Genomic DNA, 20653 nt, shown 5'->3' on the forward strand with positions numbered 1-20653 from the left:
AGCACATGAAAAACTCATTAGAGCACTTGAGCAAGAATTTCTTAGTAATAATTTTACTCATAAAAAATTTCAAAGTCGTTTTGAAACCCTTACTAGTAAGCATGATAGTATCATAAAGCATTTTCGTATTTTAAATTTACAAAACCATGCAAGATTTAATAACACAACAGTTTCAGCATACAGTCATTGCATCACTAGCTCAGCAACTTCAACATCTAAATACTATACAACAAGAGGCTATTGAGCCCAGTACTAGTAATAATCTATCAGTTCAGCAGGTTTCTGAGGCAACTCAGACAACTAATAAGCAAATATCAGAAAAGGCTAATGAGCCGTTTCCAGCAGCAAAGATCATAAGAGATGACTTCACATCACTTGGAGCAGAATTTAGCAACTTTCTTCCCACATCCAGTAAAAGATATTTGAAGGATATTCAGAAGCAGCAACATCATTACAGCTAGAGTTACATATAGTATTGTACCAGAGCATCACATATTCAAAACTAGGAATGGATATTACCACTCAAGTTTTTCCACCCTGTTTTTGTGTAAAGTCGAATTTATGTGACTGCATTCATCCTTACATTAGTATAACATTGGCTCACATTAATTTACAAGACTTTGAGCCATGACATTTTAGTTACAAGCACAAAGGAAAGAAGGAAACAGTCCTAGTAACACCAAAATTATTATTTGATTTTGGTTATCTTAGTGGCTTATTTATTTCAAGACAGGACAATCTCCAGCAATTTTCTCCTAAGTTCCGGTATTTTGCAGACGTCCATCTAGATAAGTGGCCCAATGTCAGCATCTCATTCTTGAGCATACCTCCAGAGTGGTTTTCAGACCACGTTCACAAAGAAGCATATCATATAGCATCTTTTGATGAAGGCATTTATGTTATTTCATCTATTCCAGGTTATAGATGGACTCCTACAATCAAGTATATAAGGAGATTCAGAGGAGTACAAATTTGTGATTTTGATAGATTTGATGCTACTCGTCCTCATTTAACACTGATAGGAGAAGATAATAATATTAGTTTTTATAGCAGGAAGGAGCAAATTCTTAACAGTCCTTTTGGACCCATACTCCATATGAGCATTAAAGCTAAAAAAAACTTTTGAGTCATTAAAAGAAAAATTAGAAGACAAGGAGCAGACAGAAGCGAGCGATGCTCAATTATGGAATAATCTTACAGATGAGGAACTCCCCAACATTGAAAATATGATGGATGCATAGTCACTTCAAGCAAGAATCTTGTGTCTCTTCACCTTTAAAGTAACAAAGCATATTTTTATCTACAGACTTAAGCAATAATAGAGCATCCATCAGCAGGAACCTTATCTGTACAATTGAATTCTTCAGCAAAAGATGGATTATGCACATGCAACCAATTTTGAAAAAGCAAAATCATCACGTGACTTCACAAGCAAAGTTTTTTCACAAATCAGAAAGCATGGGCCACTCCATAAAGCAGTAAGGACACCAAAGTAATAAAAAGAAAAGCTTTGTCCTTAATGAGAAGTTTGGTAGTAGATTCTAAAAAGGGTTAAATACAAAAATGGTCCACGAATTTTACAGTGAATCTTAATTTGGTCCACTAACTATAAAAAAGTGTCAATTTGGTCCACGAACTTTTCAAGTTGTATCAAACCAGTACAAATGTTAATTTTCATCAAAAAATTAACAGAATTGGTCACATGAAAATGTGATGAACGGACTAAAATGCTTTTGAAAATGTGGTCACTTGCTGTGTACATGACCAGTTTTCGTTAAATTTTTCAATGAAAGTTAACATTTGTACTGCTTTATTACAACTTGAAAAGTTCATAGACCAAATTGGCATTTTTTTATAATTAGTGGACCAAATTGAGATTTACTGTAAAGTTCGTAGGCTATTTTTGTATTTAACCCTTCTAAAAAGCATAATTCTTTGTTAGTAGATTCTTTTTTTTTTTTTTTGGCCACCTTTGTTAGTAGATTCGAATCCTCCTAAAAGTATGAAAGGGAAAGCTCAGGCAACACCGTTTGACTGTTCCTCATCCGACTGCATAAGGTTTCAGTTCAAATTGCGGCAAAACCAAACCAATCAGCCCAATGGAGAGCCTCGCAAATGCATTCTCTGTGCTCGAGCTTGACGTTGAAGACGACGATCAAGCGCGAGAGGCCTCTTCTGCTTCCAAACACGAGGAGGACACTAGAAATTCTTCAGGTTCTTAATTTTTCTTAGTTACTTTCTGTAAATCGAAATGTTAGGGTTAGAGCTTTCGTGGGACCATTGTTTACTTGAAATGGTTGCTTTTGGTTAGTTTATCTCTGTCCCCTGAGAGTGGTTGAAGTATCTGATTAATTAGCCCCCCGTTTGGTTGCCGAGAAAATTGTGAAACAATTGGAGAAAATGCTATATTCTAAGCTTATTGTTTTTCTTTCTTGTGGGTTCTGGTTTACAAGAATGAAAATAGATATAAGTATTTCATTTGAGCCATTGAGTGGCTGCATTTAACTAAAGACCTTATGTTTTGGTATTTTTTGTTAAATCTTCTTGTAAAGTATTACTATCAAGTATTTAACCAAATCTATTTCGTTGGAGTTTGAAAGTTACTTCTTACTTGCGTTGAGAAATTCTTATATATGCTAAGCGGTAGTAATCCTGATTATCCTTGGTTAGCTGGTACTGGAACATTGACCATTGCACCAGACCTTGACTTTAGCTATTCTAATTCTGCAAGTAGAAGCTCAAAAAAAGCACTCCAATGTCTTATATGGCTCCCTACTTTGATTCCAAGGACATACAAAAGTAGCAATCTCACTTTCAACCCCAACAAAGGCAACACACAACATAACTAAGGAATATCCAAGTATCACATACATAAAGAAAAAGTACAATGGAGTAAAATAATTCTCACTCTCAGAGTTAAAAACTATAGCCATGAACCCCAAATTTCCATGTTATTCCCCCAAATTATGAGTAAACCAAGGAGAGCATTAAATGCAAACTCAGAATGCCCAAATATATATGATCTGAATATTGGAGAGTGTCAAGCAAACATGAAAATCCTATTACACATACATATAAACAAAGACCCACAAAGCTATATAATACATATAAACATAAAAATTCTACAACACAGAAAAATGCCGTATTTCATTAAATGCAGATAATTAATCGCAAAGACAATCTCTGAAATTTGGACACCACCTTGTAAGGAGAGGTATACTCAATCATTGTATTATTTGCAAGAAGGCAGAGGAGATGGTGGGTCGTCTTTTCCTCCACTGTCCCATTGCCCGAGAAGTGTGGGATTATATCTTCTTGGTCTTTGGAGTTCATTTAATGGCACCTTGTTCTATCTTGAATATCCGATCATCTAACAGAATTGCAGTGTTGGTTTGGAAGTTTACCCCTCCATGCAGTTTTGTGGACAATATGGAGGTAGAGGAATAGGTGTACTTTTGAGGATACAGAGCTGTCTGCCGCACAGCTTAAGAATTATGTTTGCAGGTCTTCTTTTTGGTTGGTTAAATGCTAGGAATGTATGTAGTAGAGAAGTCATCAGAGTTTATAGAATTACTACACTCATAAGTTTATAAGGTGCTGACATCGAGGCTCTTGCCTATGTATACTACTCAACTGAATCAATGAAATACAATCGTTTTCTCCCTTTCTTTGATTTGTTTCAACAAAGTTCTTATTATTTTCTTTTTTTTTTTTAATAAAGGTAAGCCAAATTCATGATAGACTTGATATTTAGGTATATGAATATCTGGGATGATTGAAGCATATGAATATCTTCATGCTAATGATGCGTCTTTTTTAGGCAGGCAAGAGGAAGAAGAAAGTCAACAACTCAGATAACATGTTGGTGGTAATTAAGAAACAGAGTCAGCAAAATCCAATGGTGCCTCCAGAAGAGTACAAGTTGCCCCTTGTATGGATTGACTTGGAAATGACTGGTAAGGTTTTTTATTGTTTGCTCATAATATAAGAATGTTGGGGGGGGGGGGGGGGGGGGGGGGTGTATTCAATTATGATTTAAAATGACTTTGGTGGAATTCAAAAGTCTGGTAGTATCTAATCAAGAATTTTTAAGTCTTTCAAAGTCTGATGGTATCCAATGGAGACTTTTAAAATATCTATAAAAGTCCGGTGATATTTAATCAAGACTTTTAGAGAGTTTATAAAAGTTGCATAGTATTCAAAAAGTCATTGATTTTCATGGACTTGGGAGTGTGAATTATGTTATATCAAAGTCAATAATTCTCCAACGTCTTCCCTGTAGATTTCAAAGGATTTCAAATATAAAATAACTATATAAAAAAGGTGGTATTTGTATTTTTATAGGAGTGGCTATTGTCAACCCCTATTCCTATTTCTCCATCCACCTTAATTTATTTTAAGGCTTATTCGCTCGAATGTCCCCTAAAAGTAACTTTCATTCTCATTTTGCCCCCTTACAGTTTAATCTTCTCACTTTGCCTCCCAAACTTTACAGACCCTTTCACTAAGTCATATTCCGTTAAGTCCGTCAATGGCTCTGTCAAAAAAACTGATGTGATGCCTACGTAAGCTGACATGGAGCTGAGTTGGCATGTTGTCAGTCTCAAAATACCCATCCACGTAAGCGCCACATCTACTTTTTTAACGGAGCCATTGATGGACTTGACGGAATATGGCCTATTGAAAGGGTTCGTAAAGTTCGGGGGGCAAAGTGAGAAAATTAAAGTTTAAAAGGGCAAAGTGAGAATGAAGGGTACTTTTAGGGAGTATTTGGGTGAATAAGCCTTATTTTAATTACAATATTGTTATATTTTAAATGTTTTTTCGCTAATCGTTATATTCCATTTTATTAAGAAAAACATATTTAAGACATTTTCTTCAAAAAGAAAAAAAAAACTATGAATCAACCTTCATCAAAGCACCACATACGGGGAGGCTACCATAGATCAAAAGATCCATTGCTAGAACTGAGACTGCAACTCCATCACAGAGCATTTCACACCTTCAAAAATATATGGTCCATTATGTATTATGTAGTGTCTGTGATCAGAAAGAAAAAGGAGGACTTCTGCAGGTGTGAAATGTTCTCTGATGGAGTTGCAGTCTCAGTTCTCGCAATGGCTCTTTTGTACCTGGATGCCAAGCACATCAATTTGTATTAAAAATGTTTACATGATTGACAGAAATACCCTTGAGGATAAAACAGTAAAAGTAATAATAATAAAGTTAAAGACATGTGCTTCCAAAATTTATTAATATACTCATTTTTTCCTTAAAAAAAGAAACAACAAAGAGGGACATATCATATGTGCTTTTTAGTCCCCTTAATAATTTTTATGGTTAATTTCCTAAAATGTGAAAATCATATCTTCTCTTTTACCTCTGTGGCTGTGCAGGTTTAAATGTTGAAGTTGATCGGATACTTGAGATTGCTTGTATAATTACTGATGGCAAATTAACCAAATCAGTAGAGGTATTTTCTTATTGGCATTAAATTTGTGTTCTTACTTTGCAGCATTGTTTATTTATTCTTGGGTTATACTTCCTCTATGCCTCTATTTGTGTCTATCTACTTTTTCGAAGACCGAATTAGAATTTTGCTCAGTGTAGTTTTGACCAGTTTTTGACTTTTGTTCCTGCAGTTTCAATTTGTGAATTGGATGTCTGTAGTTAATTAACGGTTACAAGTAAAGGCCAAATCAAGATTTTTGTTGACAATTAACAGAATGCCTACGTGGCATGCACATGCAGAGCTATTTTGGCTTTTTGTGCTACTCTAAAGTAATACATAGCATGTGCAAGACCAAAATAGCCCTGCAGATGTGAGCTATGTGGATATTCCATGAATTCATTTGACGAATTTCTGATTTGGCCTTAATTGAAACAGTTAATTAAGTACGGTGATAGTGATACGATTGACAAACTTGAAATTAAGGGACAAAAGTGGAAAATGGCCCAAACTACAGGGACCTGTTTTTAATTGGCCTTTTTCAAATTTTGCAAGTGTAGTTGTTAACTAATTTTGTTATATTGCCTATATTCCTCTGTTTATGTCTATACGAATTTCAAATTTTGCAAGTGTAGTTGTTAACTAATTTTGTTATATTGCCTATATTCCTCTGTTTATGTCTATACGAATTTCAAATTTTGCAAGTGTAGTTAACTATTTTATGTGTCTAACACCATTAAATCATCTTGTATATTTGTATCTTCATCACTGATTTCCATTTTAAAAATTGTAAGGGAGTGAACTTCAGTACATAGTATAATTTTGAATTTTTGATCTTTTCTTATTACTAATTTTCTTTTAGCATATGTAATTTTGTTTGTTCCATGTGTTTTATTTACTTTATCTACAGACAACTAGGGTTCAGAAAAGGTATATGATAGCACTCGATGGCTCGATGCTTAACCTATCCAAGGGACCACATGTCTCTTCAACTTTTTTAGTGTCTTTCCCTAACTGTTATTGAATCATCCTGACTCCTTAATTTCATTTGCATTTATCATCAGTGTAAAAGTCCCAAAACCGAGGGAATATCTCTGCAATGATCTACTGAATAGATGGATTTGACTTGATCTCTTTTTGATGATACTCCTTTGCTATCAAACACAAATTTTTGTTTTTGGGTTACTTTTTTCTTTGTTCTTTTCAGCATGTGGTAATTTTGAAGGTAAACAGAACAAAAACATGATTTCCTATCAAGTCAAGGAAGTTTATTTATAGGAAATATATGAGATGTCATCATCGACTCTTATTATATACTTTTGTTCACTTGTTCTTTTATCATCTGTGCTCAATTTCAATATGCATCTTGAGACTAACTAGTACTGGCACGTGATTTCCTATCTTTTTTGTTTTCCTCTTTTCATTTTCTCTTTCAGGGCCCTGATTTGGTTATCCATCAACCGAAGGAGTGTTTAGAGAGGATGGGAGAGTGGTGTCAAAGTCATCATGCAGCTAGTGGTAAGCAGGGTGGTATGAATTGTCATCCGACATTGTACCTCTTAGTAACATATGCATGCCCATATGCTTTATATATTTCCATGTATCATATAAAACACATCAAAGTATTATCCTTATAGCATATAATGTAGGGTTTCATGACTAACAAGTTCTAATGAATATAGGGTTGACAAGTAAAGTGCTTCAAAGTACAATTAGTGAAAGAGAAGCTGAGAAGCAGGTATGTAAGAGTTTGGTTCAGCACTTCAGCAGTAATCTTTCTTTTCATTTTTTTTCTCTTATCATTTACACATACTGACCGTGTGACAATGTTATAGTTAATGGTCTTGGCAGCCTTTATTGTCATTTATTATTTATTTATTTGATGGGAATTATAGCAAATATATTAAGGGGAAAGTACATGGATAGTGGACCAGCAGTCCACAATTGAAGCAATCTACTTAAAACAGGACCTCAAGAGCATAAAATCACAAAGAACCACCCACTTAAATCGAGGAACAACTAGCATAAAAGAACAAGAAACAGCCAGTGAGCCAGACCAAAGCACTGCTGAAAGTAGAGACAATAGGTTTAATTCAATATGTATTTTTCTCCAGTTAATGGAGGTATAAATACTATACAAAGAGGTGCAAAAAATGGTAAGTAGTCAATTACAATCAATAGTCACAATTACTTCCTTAATTATAGCTTAAGCCACAATCTATTCTAGTCAACTATACAATTAAGGTAATTATGCCAACACTCCCCCTCAAGTTGGAATATAGATGTCTCAGATGGCCAACTTGTCAAGTGAGGAATAAAAAATGCTACTTGATACCGTCTTTGTTAAGATATCTGCCAATTGATCCTCGTTCTTCACTAAAAGAGTACTAATTATCCCTTCTGTCAATTTCTCCTCGATTAAGTGTCCATCCACCTCAACATCTTTATACAATCATGTTGAACTGGATTGTGTGCAATACTGATGGCAACCTTGTTACAGTGTAGATTCATTGGTTCCACAGAACTGAAACCCAATTCTTTCATCAAGGTCTTCAACCACAACACCTCACAAATACCATGTGCCATGGGCCCTATTCTGCAAAACAGTTTGGTCCTTCCAACAAATGTACAATATGCAGAAGTTGATCTTTGATATGTTGTCGACCCAACCCTATCAGCAACATCTATATGTCCCTCAACCTCTAGAATCCATGATTAGAGAACAATAAAATTATACTAGGTGCAGATTTTAAATATCTGAGTATAGGTGTACAACCTCCATGTGAGCTTTACTAGTTGCATGCATAAATTGACTCACCACATTTACTAGGTCAACTTCTAGATGACCATGATTAGAGAACATTAAACTTTTACTAGGTGCACATTTTAAATAGTTGAGAATTTAGTGTACTCCATATGAACTTTACTAGGTGCATGTATAAATTGACTCACCACACTTACAACATAAGCTATATCAGGACGTGTATGAGACAAGTAAATCAATCTCCCTTCCAGTCCCTGGTATCTGTCCTTATTAGTTGAAACCTGATCAACATCATTCCCCAATCTTTGATTTTGCTCAATGGTGTGTCAACAGGTTTTCAAGCTAGCAACCCGGTTTCAGTCAATAAGTCAAGAGCATACTTCCATTGAGACACAAAAATACTTTGCCTTGAACTTGCTACTCAATTCCCAAGAAGTTCCTCAGTGCACCCAACTCAAAAATACTTTGCCAAATGATTCTGATGTTAATTTCTTCCTCTTTATCAATACCTGTAACCACCCTGTCATCAACATACAAAAACAAAGCCGTAAGTTTACCTTCACCATGTTTGGGAAAGACGTGTGATTAGATTGACTGTGTCTAAATCCATAATCCCTCGTAGAATGACTAAACCTCATAACCCTATCAAAAATATTTGCAATGCATAACAAATTGCATAGGAAATAGTAAATCAGCCATTGAATGTTGCATCTAGCGCTTACATTACAGGACCATTTTTTAACTAAATCCGGATGTCCGTATAGGATAATTCCTCTTATTATGATATTACAGTTGCATGATTTTTTTTCTTTATATGTATTTACAATAAATATATGCTTGAATTCTGCAGGTCATAGAATTTGTAAAGAGAAACATTGGAACGAATACACCTCTTTTAGCAGGAAATTCAGTTTATGTGGATTTTGTATTTTTAAAGGTAACTTGAATGACTTTTCCTAGATTTTATTTATGATTAGCTTAATTATAAAAAATTATGGATAGGAGGTTGACCTATTTTTCAGTATTTGGTAATCAATAATACATTTCTGTATGAAAGTCTTGTTCTTCTCTGCTAAATTAGGTGTGTGTATATATTTCATAATCTGATAAGCATGGAAGAAGTTACCCTGCTGTGCAGCACATTTATGTACATTTTTGGCATTAATGTACAGTTTGCACTTATTTGTTCTGTGTTGTAGATGTTGTTATTGTAAACTAGATATATAGAAAGGGCCAACCACCAGGGAAGGGGGGGAACTAGGAGTAGGGGTGTTGAGAAAATAGGGAGAGAAATCATAACTCTAAAAGGAATTAAATTGAGTACAGTTTCAATCAATAACTTCTTCATAGTAAGAAACTAAATAAGAACCAAATCACTCAATTTTGGAAAATAAATCACACCCCCAAACAAACAAACTAGGAATCTAAATATTCAAAATAACTCAGAATCCTAATTTAATTATACTTTAAAGGGCATATAATAGGCAACTGGAATATTGATATCACAGTTAAGGATTACACCACAATTAAAATGACTCGAACATCTTTTATTAGAGTAGTGAAAGGGTAAACATGAAATGATGAGTAAACTTTTCTAGAGTCCCACCTCAGGCTCCCGTTGAATGCGTACTTTCCAATCTTTCTATTGGCGCAGCCAAAAAAGAAATGAACAAAGCCGAAAAGAAAAATAAAAAAATAAAAATAAAAAACCCTGTAGGACTGTGTGCAATATTTGGCGCTGAGGTGTCTCATACTGAATAATGGGTTCTAGGTTTCAGTTGTGCTACAAGGTTTGGTATTTTAGGTTTTAGTGATGCTACAAGGTTTTGCATTTTGCATCTTGATAATAATATGTTTGGATCCAGTTCTCATCTTTGCCTACCTGATCTAGATACATTGAACACTCAAGAACTTATAATTCACCCTATATAAGCTCTAGTTTTGGTTTTCTTTTAACTATGAATAAATTTCCTTTGCATTTAAACATTCTCTCATGTGAACACTATGTCTCCTTATCATGCCCTGTTTGGGAACCAAAAAGTCACTAAAATTTGCTAATGTAAGGACTAAGAGCTTCAATTTTCAATAATGATAGAGGCTTCATTCATGGTAATGAAGAATGCATAGTTCCTTTCAATTATCATAGGCATCATTGGATATTGCTTAGTCGGGGCAGCAGCAAATTTTATATTTTTTCACTTGTCATTAAAATTATCTTGTGTTTCAAAACTGAAATTAAATATTACTTGAGGAAAATACCTATCATTGCCCTGTTTGAAACCCATTGACGAGTGTGGGGGGATGCTGTTACTTCAAATATAGCTTATTATTCAAATAATAACTGTAAATTGATCCATACTGGAACAAATGATACATGTCTTTCGTTTTCTAGTGGTGCATGTTAGCAATGGTATATTGTGGTGTTTTACTTTACACCTCTTGCCTCTTTTTATGAAGAACGCGTAACAATTATATTAGGCTCAGTGATTTCTAATCTAGGCATTTAGTTATGTAGTTTCTTGATTGGACTTTAACAATAGATGAATCTTTATGATTAGGGGCAAAAGAAATGCATAGATTTGAAATACTTGATTGTATCTAGTTATTTCAAATACAGTATATCTAGTGTTTTTGTAGTTATTTTTCGTTTTTTAATTCATCTAGGTTTATTGTCAAATCCAAATCCCTTCTTTTAAATCATTCAATCCAAATAGACCCTTATCTTATTGTTTATGTTGAATGGTGAAATATTCCTAAAAAGCTCCACTCCTTGAGAATTACGGACTCTAGTCCCATTAGTTTGATTACTAGCCTCTGGAAGATTCTTGCTAAAGTTTTATCTTTGAGATCGTGGGAAGATTCGTGTGACACTGTCCCAAATTCTCAAGGGGCCTTCGTTCATGTTAGACAGATTTTTTATTCGTTTTTAGTTGCTAATGAGGTGGTGGAGGAGTATAGAGCCAAGTGTTAAGAGGGTGTAGTTTTTAAAGTTGATTTTGAGAAACCTTATGGTCATGTTGATTGGGGATTTCTCGACTTTGTGTAGCAGAAAGGTTTTGGGAGTATGTGGTGAATTAGTGGGTTTTTGAGCTCAACAAATGTTTCAGTTCTCATTAATGGTAGATCTAGGGGTAGTGTTCCAACTAAGGTGCAAATTTTCACTTGGTGGTTCATGGGAAAATAAATACCTGACATGTTCCAGAGAAGAAGGCCTTATGCTGACTACACATTGGTGTGTGTTGTGTGAAAAAGGAGGGGGAGAATGCCGACTACATAGGTATTGCAGGTTCAGTAGGCAGATCTGGACTCGCATTTGGAGGTGTTTGGACTGGTGGGTGTGCCCTAGGAGCTGGTTTTTGTTGTTGTCAGGAGGGCTAACCCAGAAGGCGATTACTCTTTTGAGACCTGCTGTTTTGGCTTTTTCTGCTGTGTTTGGCTGGAACCAAACTAGAGGTTATTCAAGGACAAGGAGGAGGAAGTGGAGTTAATTTGGTATTGGATTGGATTTTAGCTTCTGTGTCAAGCAATTTTAAAACATTGCTTTTATGTAATTCTTCTTGATTGCGGTGTTGTTCTCATTGTATTATATGTTTTTTTATTAGTTGTTGCACTTCTCATATATTTTCTTTGTAATTTCTTCAATTTAATTTATTAATGAAGTTTTTGTTTCTTATCAAAAAAGAGTTGAACTTGTATCTATTTTATGATAAGCTTTAGCTATTCTCTTGGTCTCCCATGTTTTCCTCATTTTGTTACAGTACTCTTTATTTAAATTTGATCAGCTTGGTTGGATTTCCTAACCGGCTTTTTTTTTTCTGGCAGAAATACATGCCAGATTTGGCTAATCTTTTCCACCATGTAGTAGTGGATGTTAGTAGTGTTAAAGCTCTATGCACTCGCTGGTATCCTGAAGGTAAAATTTCTCCAGTACCTGGTAAATTCACTAATTTTTCTGAACTATTTAGAAGGCAAGTAAATTCTTTGAATTAGTTTTATTGTTTGTGCCTTAGTTCTTTAATCATTTTAATAGGTTCTTCCAGTGTTAACCCCTAGGGGTCAGTCCAGTGGTAAAGGACAAGTTGGGGAAGTCTGCCTAGTTTGCAAGGTCCTCAGTTTGATCCCCACTGGGTGTATACTCCTGTTGGGGCCACCACCACCCAATTCCACTATCGACTATCGATGGAGTTGGGGATTTGTCCTGGCCATCTGGATTGGTGGGTCTACACGTGCCCTCGGGATTAGTTGGGTCAAAGATCCGGATACCTGAGACATCAAAAAAAAAAAAAAAAAGGTTCTTCCAGTGTTATATGCTTGAAACTTCAGACCTGATGAGTTAAAAATTTTGCTTGCCATGTAGCAACTATGACCACTTTTAAGCCATCCGACTGAGAACGCTGGATGGCTTGACCTTGCTTTTACTACAATGAAGTATAGTCCTGTAACTTAAACCAATTTTTACTTCGCTCATAGAAATTATGTTCGTATATGAAGAACATTGGTGACAAAGGTGCTTAACAATGATGAGGAATTTGGTGGTTAAGAAATATTAAGTGCAATATTTTTTTTAGGCTAAGTTGCAGGACACTGACCTGGGTTGGTTGAACCCAGGCCTGCCTGTGGGAAAATTTGGACAAGCCACCCATGTTGTCCCCCTGGGGATGTGTGGAGTAGTTCTAAAAAAGTAGGCAAGCATTGCAAATTTTTAATCATCTTCTATTTGCACGAGAGACCATCTCTTATTTTTCCCCACTTTGTCTTCAGATTCATTGTCACGCTAGCTGGTTATGTTTCAGTCTTGGTTATGTGGTTTCCCAGAACTTGTATTTGGGCTTTTCTCTTGGTGCTCTGTATATTTCCTATTAGTGTTTGCCCAATACTTTGTACAAGTCGTGACTAGTTGCTTGATTGTCTTGCCATTGCTTATCAGATCGAAAGAAAGCCCCTTCTAAAGAAAAAAAACACAGAGCCTTGGATGATATCAGAGAAAGCATCAAAGAACTCAAATTTTACAAGGCGAATATTTTCAAACCAAGTAGAAAGTGATACAAGATGGCTTCAAATCCAATGATTGCTTTGTTGATGTTTTATTTTGCAAGTACCTCCACATTAGCAGCTTATGTAGCATTTGCTCTGGCCCTCTGTAAATGACACACTATGATATCTTCAGTTTCTTACTATTGCGCATTGAACAATCAAGATTGGTTTGTGTTGGGAATACCACATGTGGTGCGTTGATGTATTGTACTGTCCCAGCTGCCTTAAATGGTGTTCGGTCAACTCAATTATTACATTATACACAACTTAGGCGGTGTTTGTTTTTCATCGTAAATCTAATAGACCTAAATTGAACTAATCTTCATTCATCTAATTACTCAAGTCTTAATGATATGTTGCCATAAAAAAAGTCCAGGGGAAATTGTTGAAATTTTGGCCCGAACCTGGTACCGACATCCGGTAGGGGAGGAAGCTCCGTCTTTCACCCATGTTAATGAAATATCGGTAATATCGGTAGTATCAGTGATGATATAGGTATGTCAGCACAAATATCTTTTGCTTTTGGTCGCCCAACATTTTATTCACTTACATGACACTCACATTGCGTTCTACTATGTGGTGTGCATACAATGTGCGATAAGCAGTCCACGTTGAGATAAAATGGAACTTTTGTATAGGCTTTAGCTGAAACAAAAAGGGAGGTTGGTCTCATTTCAAGTTTCAACTGTGTTAGCTTTGAAGATTAATCCAAATATATGCCGAGGCATAGTGTCATGACTTTTGTTGTTTATTTTCAGAACTTGCAATTTAGTTGTCCAGGGCCAGGGAGATAAATGACAAAATTACCTTAAAAAAAAAAAAACTCTCATACATACTACGCGACCTTACATTGCAAAGTTTTGAAAGTTCAAGAAGGATAAAATATTTTTCTTTTTGGGAAGGGGTGAATTAAAAATGCCACCCAATCTTATATAGTTCAGGGAGCAATTTTCTTTAACTTATTATTAAGCTAAAGTTAGAGAGTTATATTTCCTTACCAGTTTTCTTTTACATGTTTTTATTTCCTATTGGCTTTTATAAGCTATTGCCATTAAAACCTGTTTGTGCTAGAGAATATCACTTCTCTACAATATCATCAGAAGTTCTTTAATAGGAGTGCAATTAAAAACAAAATGAGTTCCCTTTTTTTTTGGGTGAGAATTTGTTCTCTTTTTCAATAAACATTACAAACTCCCTTCCAGACTTTATAATGATTATAAAAAACCATGTTTTAAACTTCTTTAATTTGGTCCAGTTTTAAATTAAGCATTCGAGTACAAGTACAATTGTTGGTCGGTCACACACTCACACCCTTAGTTTAACAAGATTGAGTGAGTGTTACTGATCAACAAAGACATTGAACATTGAAACACTCCTTGCAAACATTTGAAACACTTGCAAGGCAGGTTTGAACACTCAACAAAAAACAATTGCATCCAAACACTTAAAAGCATACCAAATTGTTCTGTTTTTGAAGAGGTAGATTATTGTGTGCATGGACCCTCTTATTTGCACTTATCTATCGCTGACCCTTTTTTTCGTGCACTACTATCATAAACTAAGCAAAATGCACACAAAAGTGTGCCTGTTTGATGTTTCCACCTAAATCAACCCCACTATTTAATTAAAAAAACAGTTTGAACTTCCCAATCAAACAGACCATTTATATTTAAGACATTCAAAACGCGGTTCTAAGCCATATGCAGTCCACTGAACAAGTTTAGAAGGTATAAAAGATTGTTTTAGTTTGCTTGGCCAGTGCTGAACCCAGTAGTAGTATCTACCCTGTATCCAGAAAACCGGCTATCACCTGAGCCAAAGCCAGAGGCCTTGATGAATAAGGGGTAAAGGGAATTTAGATCTTCATCTATGAATATGAAGAGTATGCAGATAAGACCCATAAATTTTTTTTCCCATAATTTGTGGGAAGGAAAACATTACACTAGGCAAAAACACTTCAAATTAAACAAATGTCGCAGTATGATATAACAAACATCAACATCAGTTAACCAATTCTATAAACAATTATACCTTCACAAAACAAGTGCGAAAATATATCAAACAAGTTTTCTTTACAGAGTTACGCAAGAAAGCGTGAAGATTACCTTCTAAGTGGTTTATAGAGGACCACGGTCACATATTTAGACTGAAACCTATGAGTTAGTCCCAAGGCAACCATAGATTGGGAGGCCCATCCTTTCTCTATGAAAAGGTGGTTAAGTACAACATGTCGAGGTTTTGAAGAAGCTTCATTTGAATTCTCCACACCAAGGACAGTCAGTTGTAAATGGGGTGGAACAACCACCGGTTCCTTTGTAAGATCTTCCTCAGCTGGAAATGCTTGATCATAGCTAGAGTCTGGAGATGCTGGAGCCTCAAACTCAGCCACACTGTCTAAGTTTTCTGGCACATAGTCCTGTTAAAACCAGAATAGTTGACAGAGAATTAGAAAATCATAAACAGAAAGGTTGCATGGAAAAATGCAGCTCACCCAAGCATCTGCACATGAGTGATCACGAATATGTAACTGGTGATCTAAATCTTTCTTTAATGGCACGGTTTAAGGGATTAGTATAAAGTTGCATACATGATCTCACAACCTCATTGGTGTTTTGCATTTGTGCATGTGTTTGTGCTTGTGTGCGCAATTATCATTTCCACTTTAGGGATCTGGATTTTTGGGTTTTATAAGACTGTGCATGCCTACATATGCTTCCACATGGTGAAGATGCATGACTTCCCTCTCACTGTTCTTCCAATCTGCTACACATCCACTATGTGACACCACATTATGATCTTTCATTGTACACAATGTAAAGAAAACAAAACCAAAATGAAGCAGACACAAATCCAAAGAATAAGATGCGTACATGAACATCAAGAAGATTACAAACATGGCCCATTTCATCTGCTACGAAAGGATGATCAGGGATATATCTCCATTCACCATCAACAATCAACTTGTAACGGTATATACCTGACGGCAGGACCAAAAGAATCGAATGATCCTTACCACATCTCTGTAATGATTTCCTGCAGGTAGAGATAACTACATGTAGCATATGTCGACCATTTATTGGATTTTCAGGCCATAAACAATTTCATTGTTCACAATTGTCACCTGATAAGATAAACGTTCCTAACCAAAGTGACTAATACGTACCTAGATTTCCAATCGTCCCAAGATCCCTCCACAGCCACATTGTTACCGCCATAATTCCATGTAATCATGGTGGGAATTCCTGGCTCAGAAGGCTGATCAACTCCTTGAAATTCATTCTTGCACATTTGAGGAAAAAAGGGAGGGCCGTCACCCCTTTGAAGAGGAGCTACAGGAACCTGTCAATTGGACAGAAAGCAGCCAACCCATCATCTGGAAAGCCATTATTATCAGGGGATGTAAACCCCCTATTATTATTATTATTATTATTTTCAAGGTCATATTCAAATTTGTCAATAGCATTAGCATCTCCTAAATTTCAGTGTGAATAAAACTATCAATGTATCACAGATTCTCCAGAACATGCACGAACGGGCAGGTGTCTGTGTGGATAACCGCACTACAGCTACTAGTCCCTTTTACTTAATAAATTTTCCTTTAATTAGGAATGACAATTTTCAATTATGCACTGCCATGGACCACTCAGCATTCATTTATTACCAGTAGGCTGATAAAACTGTGACTTTACACATTCAGAAGTAATGACAATTTTCATCACCGTATACAATCACGGATGCATGAAAAAAAAAAATGATCAATCCGATGAATGGAATCCACAATTTATCTTGTTTTTTTATAGTTGGTGAAGATTTTTTTGAAAAATGACACGAGGGCATTAGTCATGTACACCAGCTGTATATACAGATGAAAACTTAAAAAATAAAAATTAAGAAAATATATAAATATATAAATATAAAGAAAACAAAACTCTTATAAAGCTACAAAGGAAGGAATAGAAACCCCTTGAGTCTATTCAAACAACCATCTCAAAATCAGAGTGCCTTCAACTCCATGGCCGAATCTCCTCCCCATCAGAGCTTCGACTATAGAATTCCATCAATAAGACCAATACCCAATGCGATTTCCCTCCAAACACATTTATTTTTGTTTTTCACCACAATATACCGAATCAAGGACAGCATATATAGCCCCATAACTCCCAGGCCACTTAGCAATGTAATAGAAGATGAACACTGTTTCCCCTGCACACCCTGCCTTTCAGCTCAATAACCTGAAACTAGGCCTCTAGTCAATAAATCTACTTAAGACCTCCATAAATCTAAAGGAGAATGCAGGTCCCCTGCCGCAACTCTGATCATGTATCAGTGATAACATTGTTTTTACTCTGCATGTCATAAATTTGTCATTAGACATACAATTTTATTACGTGTACATGATAAACTGATGCATTATTGATTGCTAAAGTTTCATTCAAAATTTTGATCCTTTTTAAGCAAATTTCCGTTGTTTCTGTAATTTTTACTGCTATTTTCACTGATATTTTCATGAGTCCAGACTACCAAAATTTCCATCCACACCAACATTTGTAATCCTTGGAAATGGCAGATATGTTAAAGCTCAGTTCAAACTGGGCAAATGAAAAGCAGAAGAAACCGCCATAACATCGTTCTTTACCACAGTCTAACAATGCTTGAAGAAAGCCATGGTAAATCTGGGCCCGTTGCCTTATCTACATCCATCCCCTTAAGCACCTCTTCTCATCAAACAGCTCTCCAGCCAACCTGTCTATCAGAAATTCCAGAAAACTCCTACAGTGCTACCATCAACTGCCATCAGCTTGTTGCTCCGGGTACAATCTACAACCCCTTTGGTGATGTACTTCTACCTCATATGAAGTACCCCATCAATCACAATCTGCATCATAAAATTATTCCTTCTGTGTGAATTTGAATCCTACTTTCTGATAAAATATCATATCATCCTCATCAGCTTCTCCTTCCCTCAAGATCCCTCTTTTCCTGTTTCCAAGATTTCTTCGATAAGCTTTTTATTCCTTTAGAGCAGCCCTCATCCACTGAAGAGAAATGACAAAGTTCATCCAGACCAGCTTCTACAAAATTTTCCAGTGACTTCCCTCCCTCTAATATAACTAAGATCCTTCTTTTTCCTAGCTTTCTTTGACTTACCCAATTAAACTTGTCAATCATTGCTTTTCCCATATTAAAAGATCTTTCTAAAGTTTATAATTAGTCACAACATATGTTACAAGGTATGGTTCAAAGTTTTTGAAGTTTGTTTATCAAAAAGAGGTCAAACTCAACCATGTTATTCGAAAAAAGAGTAGTATGACTTTCAGGCCGAGTTATTCCAACCAAATAAGAATGCTAAAAAGCAAGAATGAAAGTCAAACAACCCAAAACCAGAAAACCCAAAACATGATGATCACATATCATACATAGTAAAAGGAGTATGAGAAACCCAAAAGTATTAACAAAAGAAAAGAAAGAAAGAAAACCTGGGGAGCGAACAAGTTAGGGGATGGAGAGCGACCGGGGCTCCCGGGAGGGGTATTGTTGCCCATGGATTCCGAAGAAGCCACGCGTCCCCGCATCCCTACATCACCGTTGGATCTGCCATCTCCTCCCTCCACCTCCTCTCTGCCGTTTGCATTTCCCATCCACCACGATCGGGTTTTTCCTCTTCCAATTCACAAATCCTACTAATCAAATCAATACAGATTTCTTTTTTAAATGAATATGTATAAGCATGTATATTGCTCAATTACACCCTCCTTTTTCCGCTAAACATCCCTCCAATTTTTTATCAGGGGCATTATTGCATTATATATATATTTCATATTTCTTTTTCTGAAGAAAGATAGGGACATCTTGTTAAGGTCAATATAATGTTGGACCAAAATAAAAGTCAAAAAAATATTTCTCTATTTAGCCTTTTTACTGTTTTTTTTTTTTTTTTATAATTTTGTCAAACCCTTTTTATTGTACATTGAGGCTACGTTTGACACGCTGGATTGTGTTGGACTAGACTATTTTTATGAAGTATGTTGGACAGTGTTGGACTGGAATAAGCTGGACTAATGTTATCCTGTGTTTGGTGTTGTGTCGGACTATGAAGCTAGATCAGCTAAATAACACTGTCTTGTGTTTGGTGCATGGTCGGATTAAGCTATAATTATATTAATTTGTAAATAAATAAAATATATTAATTATCAAAATAAATTTTATTAATTTCAATGCCTAAAAATATTAATTTATTTATGTATTTTATTAAAAAAAATATGCAACACATTTTTTTTTTGGGATAAAAAAAACCCAACGTCATCATTCATCTCCTTTTTTCAAAGTATCTTTTTTATTAGCATAAGATCTCTATTTATAGGCTTAAAGTTACTTAGAGACCATTCCTGATATTCTCTGTTTTACAAAAGAAAGGATTTTGGTAATTACAATTAGAGGTGGCAAATTTTGACACAACATGATAACACGATCCGAACCAGACACGAAGTTAGCGGGTTTTGGTTGACTATTTCATGACATGAACATGAGTATGACACGATTCGCTAAACACGAATAATAAACGGGTCAGGTTAGTGTCAAGCAGTGTAGCACGATTATGACATGCTAAACACCTTTAATTAGTATTATATGAAGAAAATGAATAATTTTTCTCATTTTTTTATATGTATTATATGACCTATTGTAGAATTATGACTTATTTGTATATGGTTTTATTAGTATTATGATTAAATATGTTTTTGTATATTTTAAAGGTAATGCATAAGTAACATCTTAGTTTAAAAATACAAGAAATTATGTTTAAGTTTTGATTTACGAGATATATGGGTTAACTAAAAAACGACACGATTGTAAACGAGTTGAGTTAGGTTTGAGTTATTCGACACGATTAATTAAACAAATCAAGTTAGAATTGACTAGTATTTAACACGAACACGATATGACACGACACGAATCCGACATAACATGACTCATTGCCAGCCCTAATTTCAATATTATATAACGACCCTAAATACATAATTGTGGGCAGCCACATACATATCAATATAGACAACACTCCCCCTTGGATGTCTACCAATCAATGACAATTGTCTCGTTAAAACCTTGCTTGGAAAACCTAGTGGGACTTAACCAAAGCGAAGGAAAAAAGAGTACAACATTTCTTAAGATCATTGATATGATGTTGCAAATTGTGTGGTAAAAATATCACCCATTAATGGTTCCAAATAACAAATAACCATGGGTGAATCAAAGGCAACATAAATTTCTGCTCATATGAGCTTATCATGATTCCACTCATATCACTATGGATCCAAGATGAGCAAGAAAGTCATGTCAAAACATAAAAAGAGCTCCAAATTAGTGAACTTCAGGTCACTAACAATTGAGCTTCAATTATTCTTATGTTT

The 20653-nt window shown here is 35.4% G+C and overlaps 2 protein-coding genes across 4 annotated transcripts; one reads left to right on the forward strand and one right to left on the reverse strand.

The window, feature by feature from the left end:
- Positions 1–2018: 2018 nt before the first annotated feature.
- LOC147299315 (Polynucleotidyl transferase, ribonuclease H-like superfamily protein) lies at positions 2019–13342 on the forward strand. 2 transcript variants are annotated; one of them, XM_086245765.1, is made up of 8 exons: positions 2019–2214; positions 3825–3956; positions 5397–5473; positions 6886–6967; positions 7132–7187; positions 9064–9150; positions 12036–12126; positions 13141–13342. In XM_086245765.1, exons 1-8 carry the CDS (start codon positions 2100–2102, stop codon positions 13254–13256), a joined length of 756 nt encoding a protein of 251 aa, XP_086101891.1. In that variant the 5' UTR covers positions 2019–2099; the 3' UTR covers positions 13257–13342. The 2 variants fall into 2 exon arrangements, with proteins under 2 accessions (XP_086101891.1, XP_086101898.1); XM_086245772.1 differs by having other exon boundaries at positions 2020–2214; positions 3821–3956.
- Positions 8616–19016, reverse strand: AKINBETA1 (5'-AMP-activated protein kinase beta-2 subunit protein). Of its 2 annotated transcripts, XM_086245751.1 has the most exons (5): positions 18725–19016; positions 16411–16586; positions 16118–16280; positions 15353–15663; positions 8616–8733 (listed from the first exon to the last, which is right to left on the reverse strand). In XM_086245751.1, the coding sequence occupies exons 1-5, from the start codon at positions 18884–18886 to the stop codon at positions 8631–8633; spliced, it is 915 nt and encodes a 304-aa protein (XP_086101877.1). In that variant the 5' UTR covers positions 18887–19016; the 3' UTR covers positions 8616–8630. The 2 variants fall into 2 exon arrangements, with proteins under 2 accessions (XP_086101877.1, XP_086101883.1); XM_086245757.1 differs by lacking the exon at positions 8616–8733 and having other exon boundaries at positions 15224–15663.
- Positions 19017–20653: the final 1637 nt, after the last annotated feature.

The sequence above is a fragment of the Dryas octopetala genome, chromosome 1 (genome assembly GCF_963921425.1).
Source record: "Dryas octopetala chromosome 1, drDryOcto1.1, whole genome shotgun sequence".
Classification (NCBI taxonomy): domain Eukaryota; kingdom Viridiplantae; phylum Streptophyta; class Magnoliopsida; order Rosales; family Rosaceae; genus Dryas; species Dryas octopetala.

Coding starts and splice junctions, on each gene's coding strand:
- LOC147299315 (XM_086245765.1), top strand. CDS start 2,100: ATGGAGAGCCTCGCAAATGCATTCTCTGTGCTCGAGCTTGACGTTGAA. Junction 2,215..3,824: donor GGACACTAGAAATTCTTCAG/GTTCTTAATTTT, acceptor TTTTTTAGGCAG/GCAAGAGGAAGAAGAAAGTC. Junction 12,127..13,140: donor CACTCGCTGGTATCCTGAAG/GTAAAATTTCTC, acceptor ATTGCTTATCAG/ATCGAAAGAAAGCCCCTTCT.
- AKINBETA1 (XM_086245751.1), bottom strand. CDS start 18,886: ATGGGAAATGCAAACGGCAGAGAGGAGGTGGAGGGAGGAGATGGCAGA. Junction 16,587..18,724: donor CTAACTTGTTCGCTCCCCAG/GTTTTCTTTCTT, acceptor TCCAATTGACAG/GTTCCTGTAGCTCCTCTTCA. Junction 15,664..16,117: donor GTAATCTTCTTGATGTTCAT/GTACGCATCTTA, acceptor TGGTTTTAACAG/GACTATGTGCCAGAAAACTT.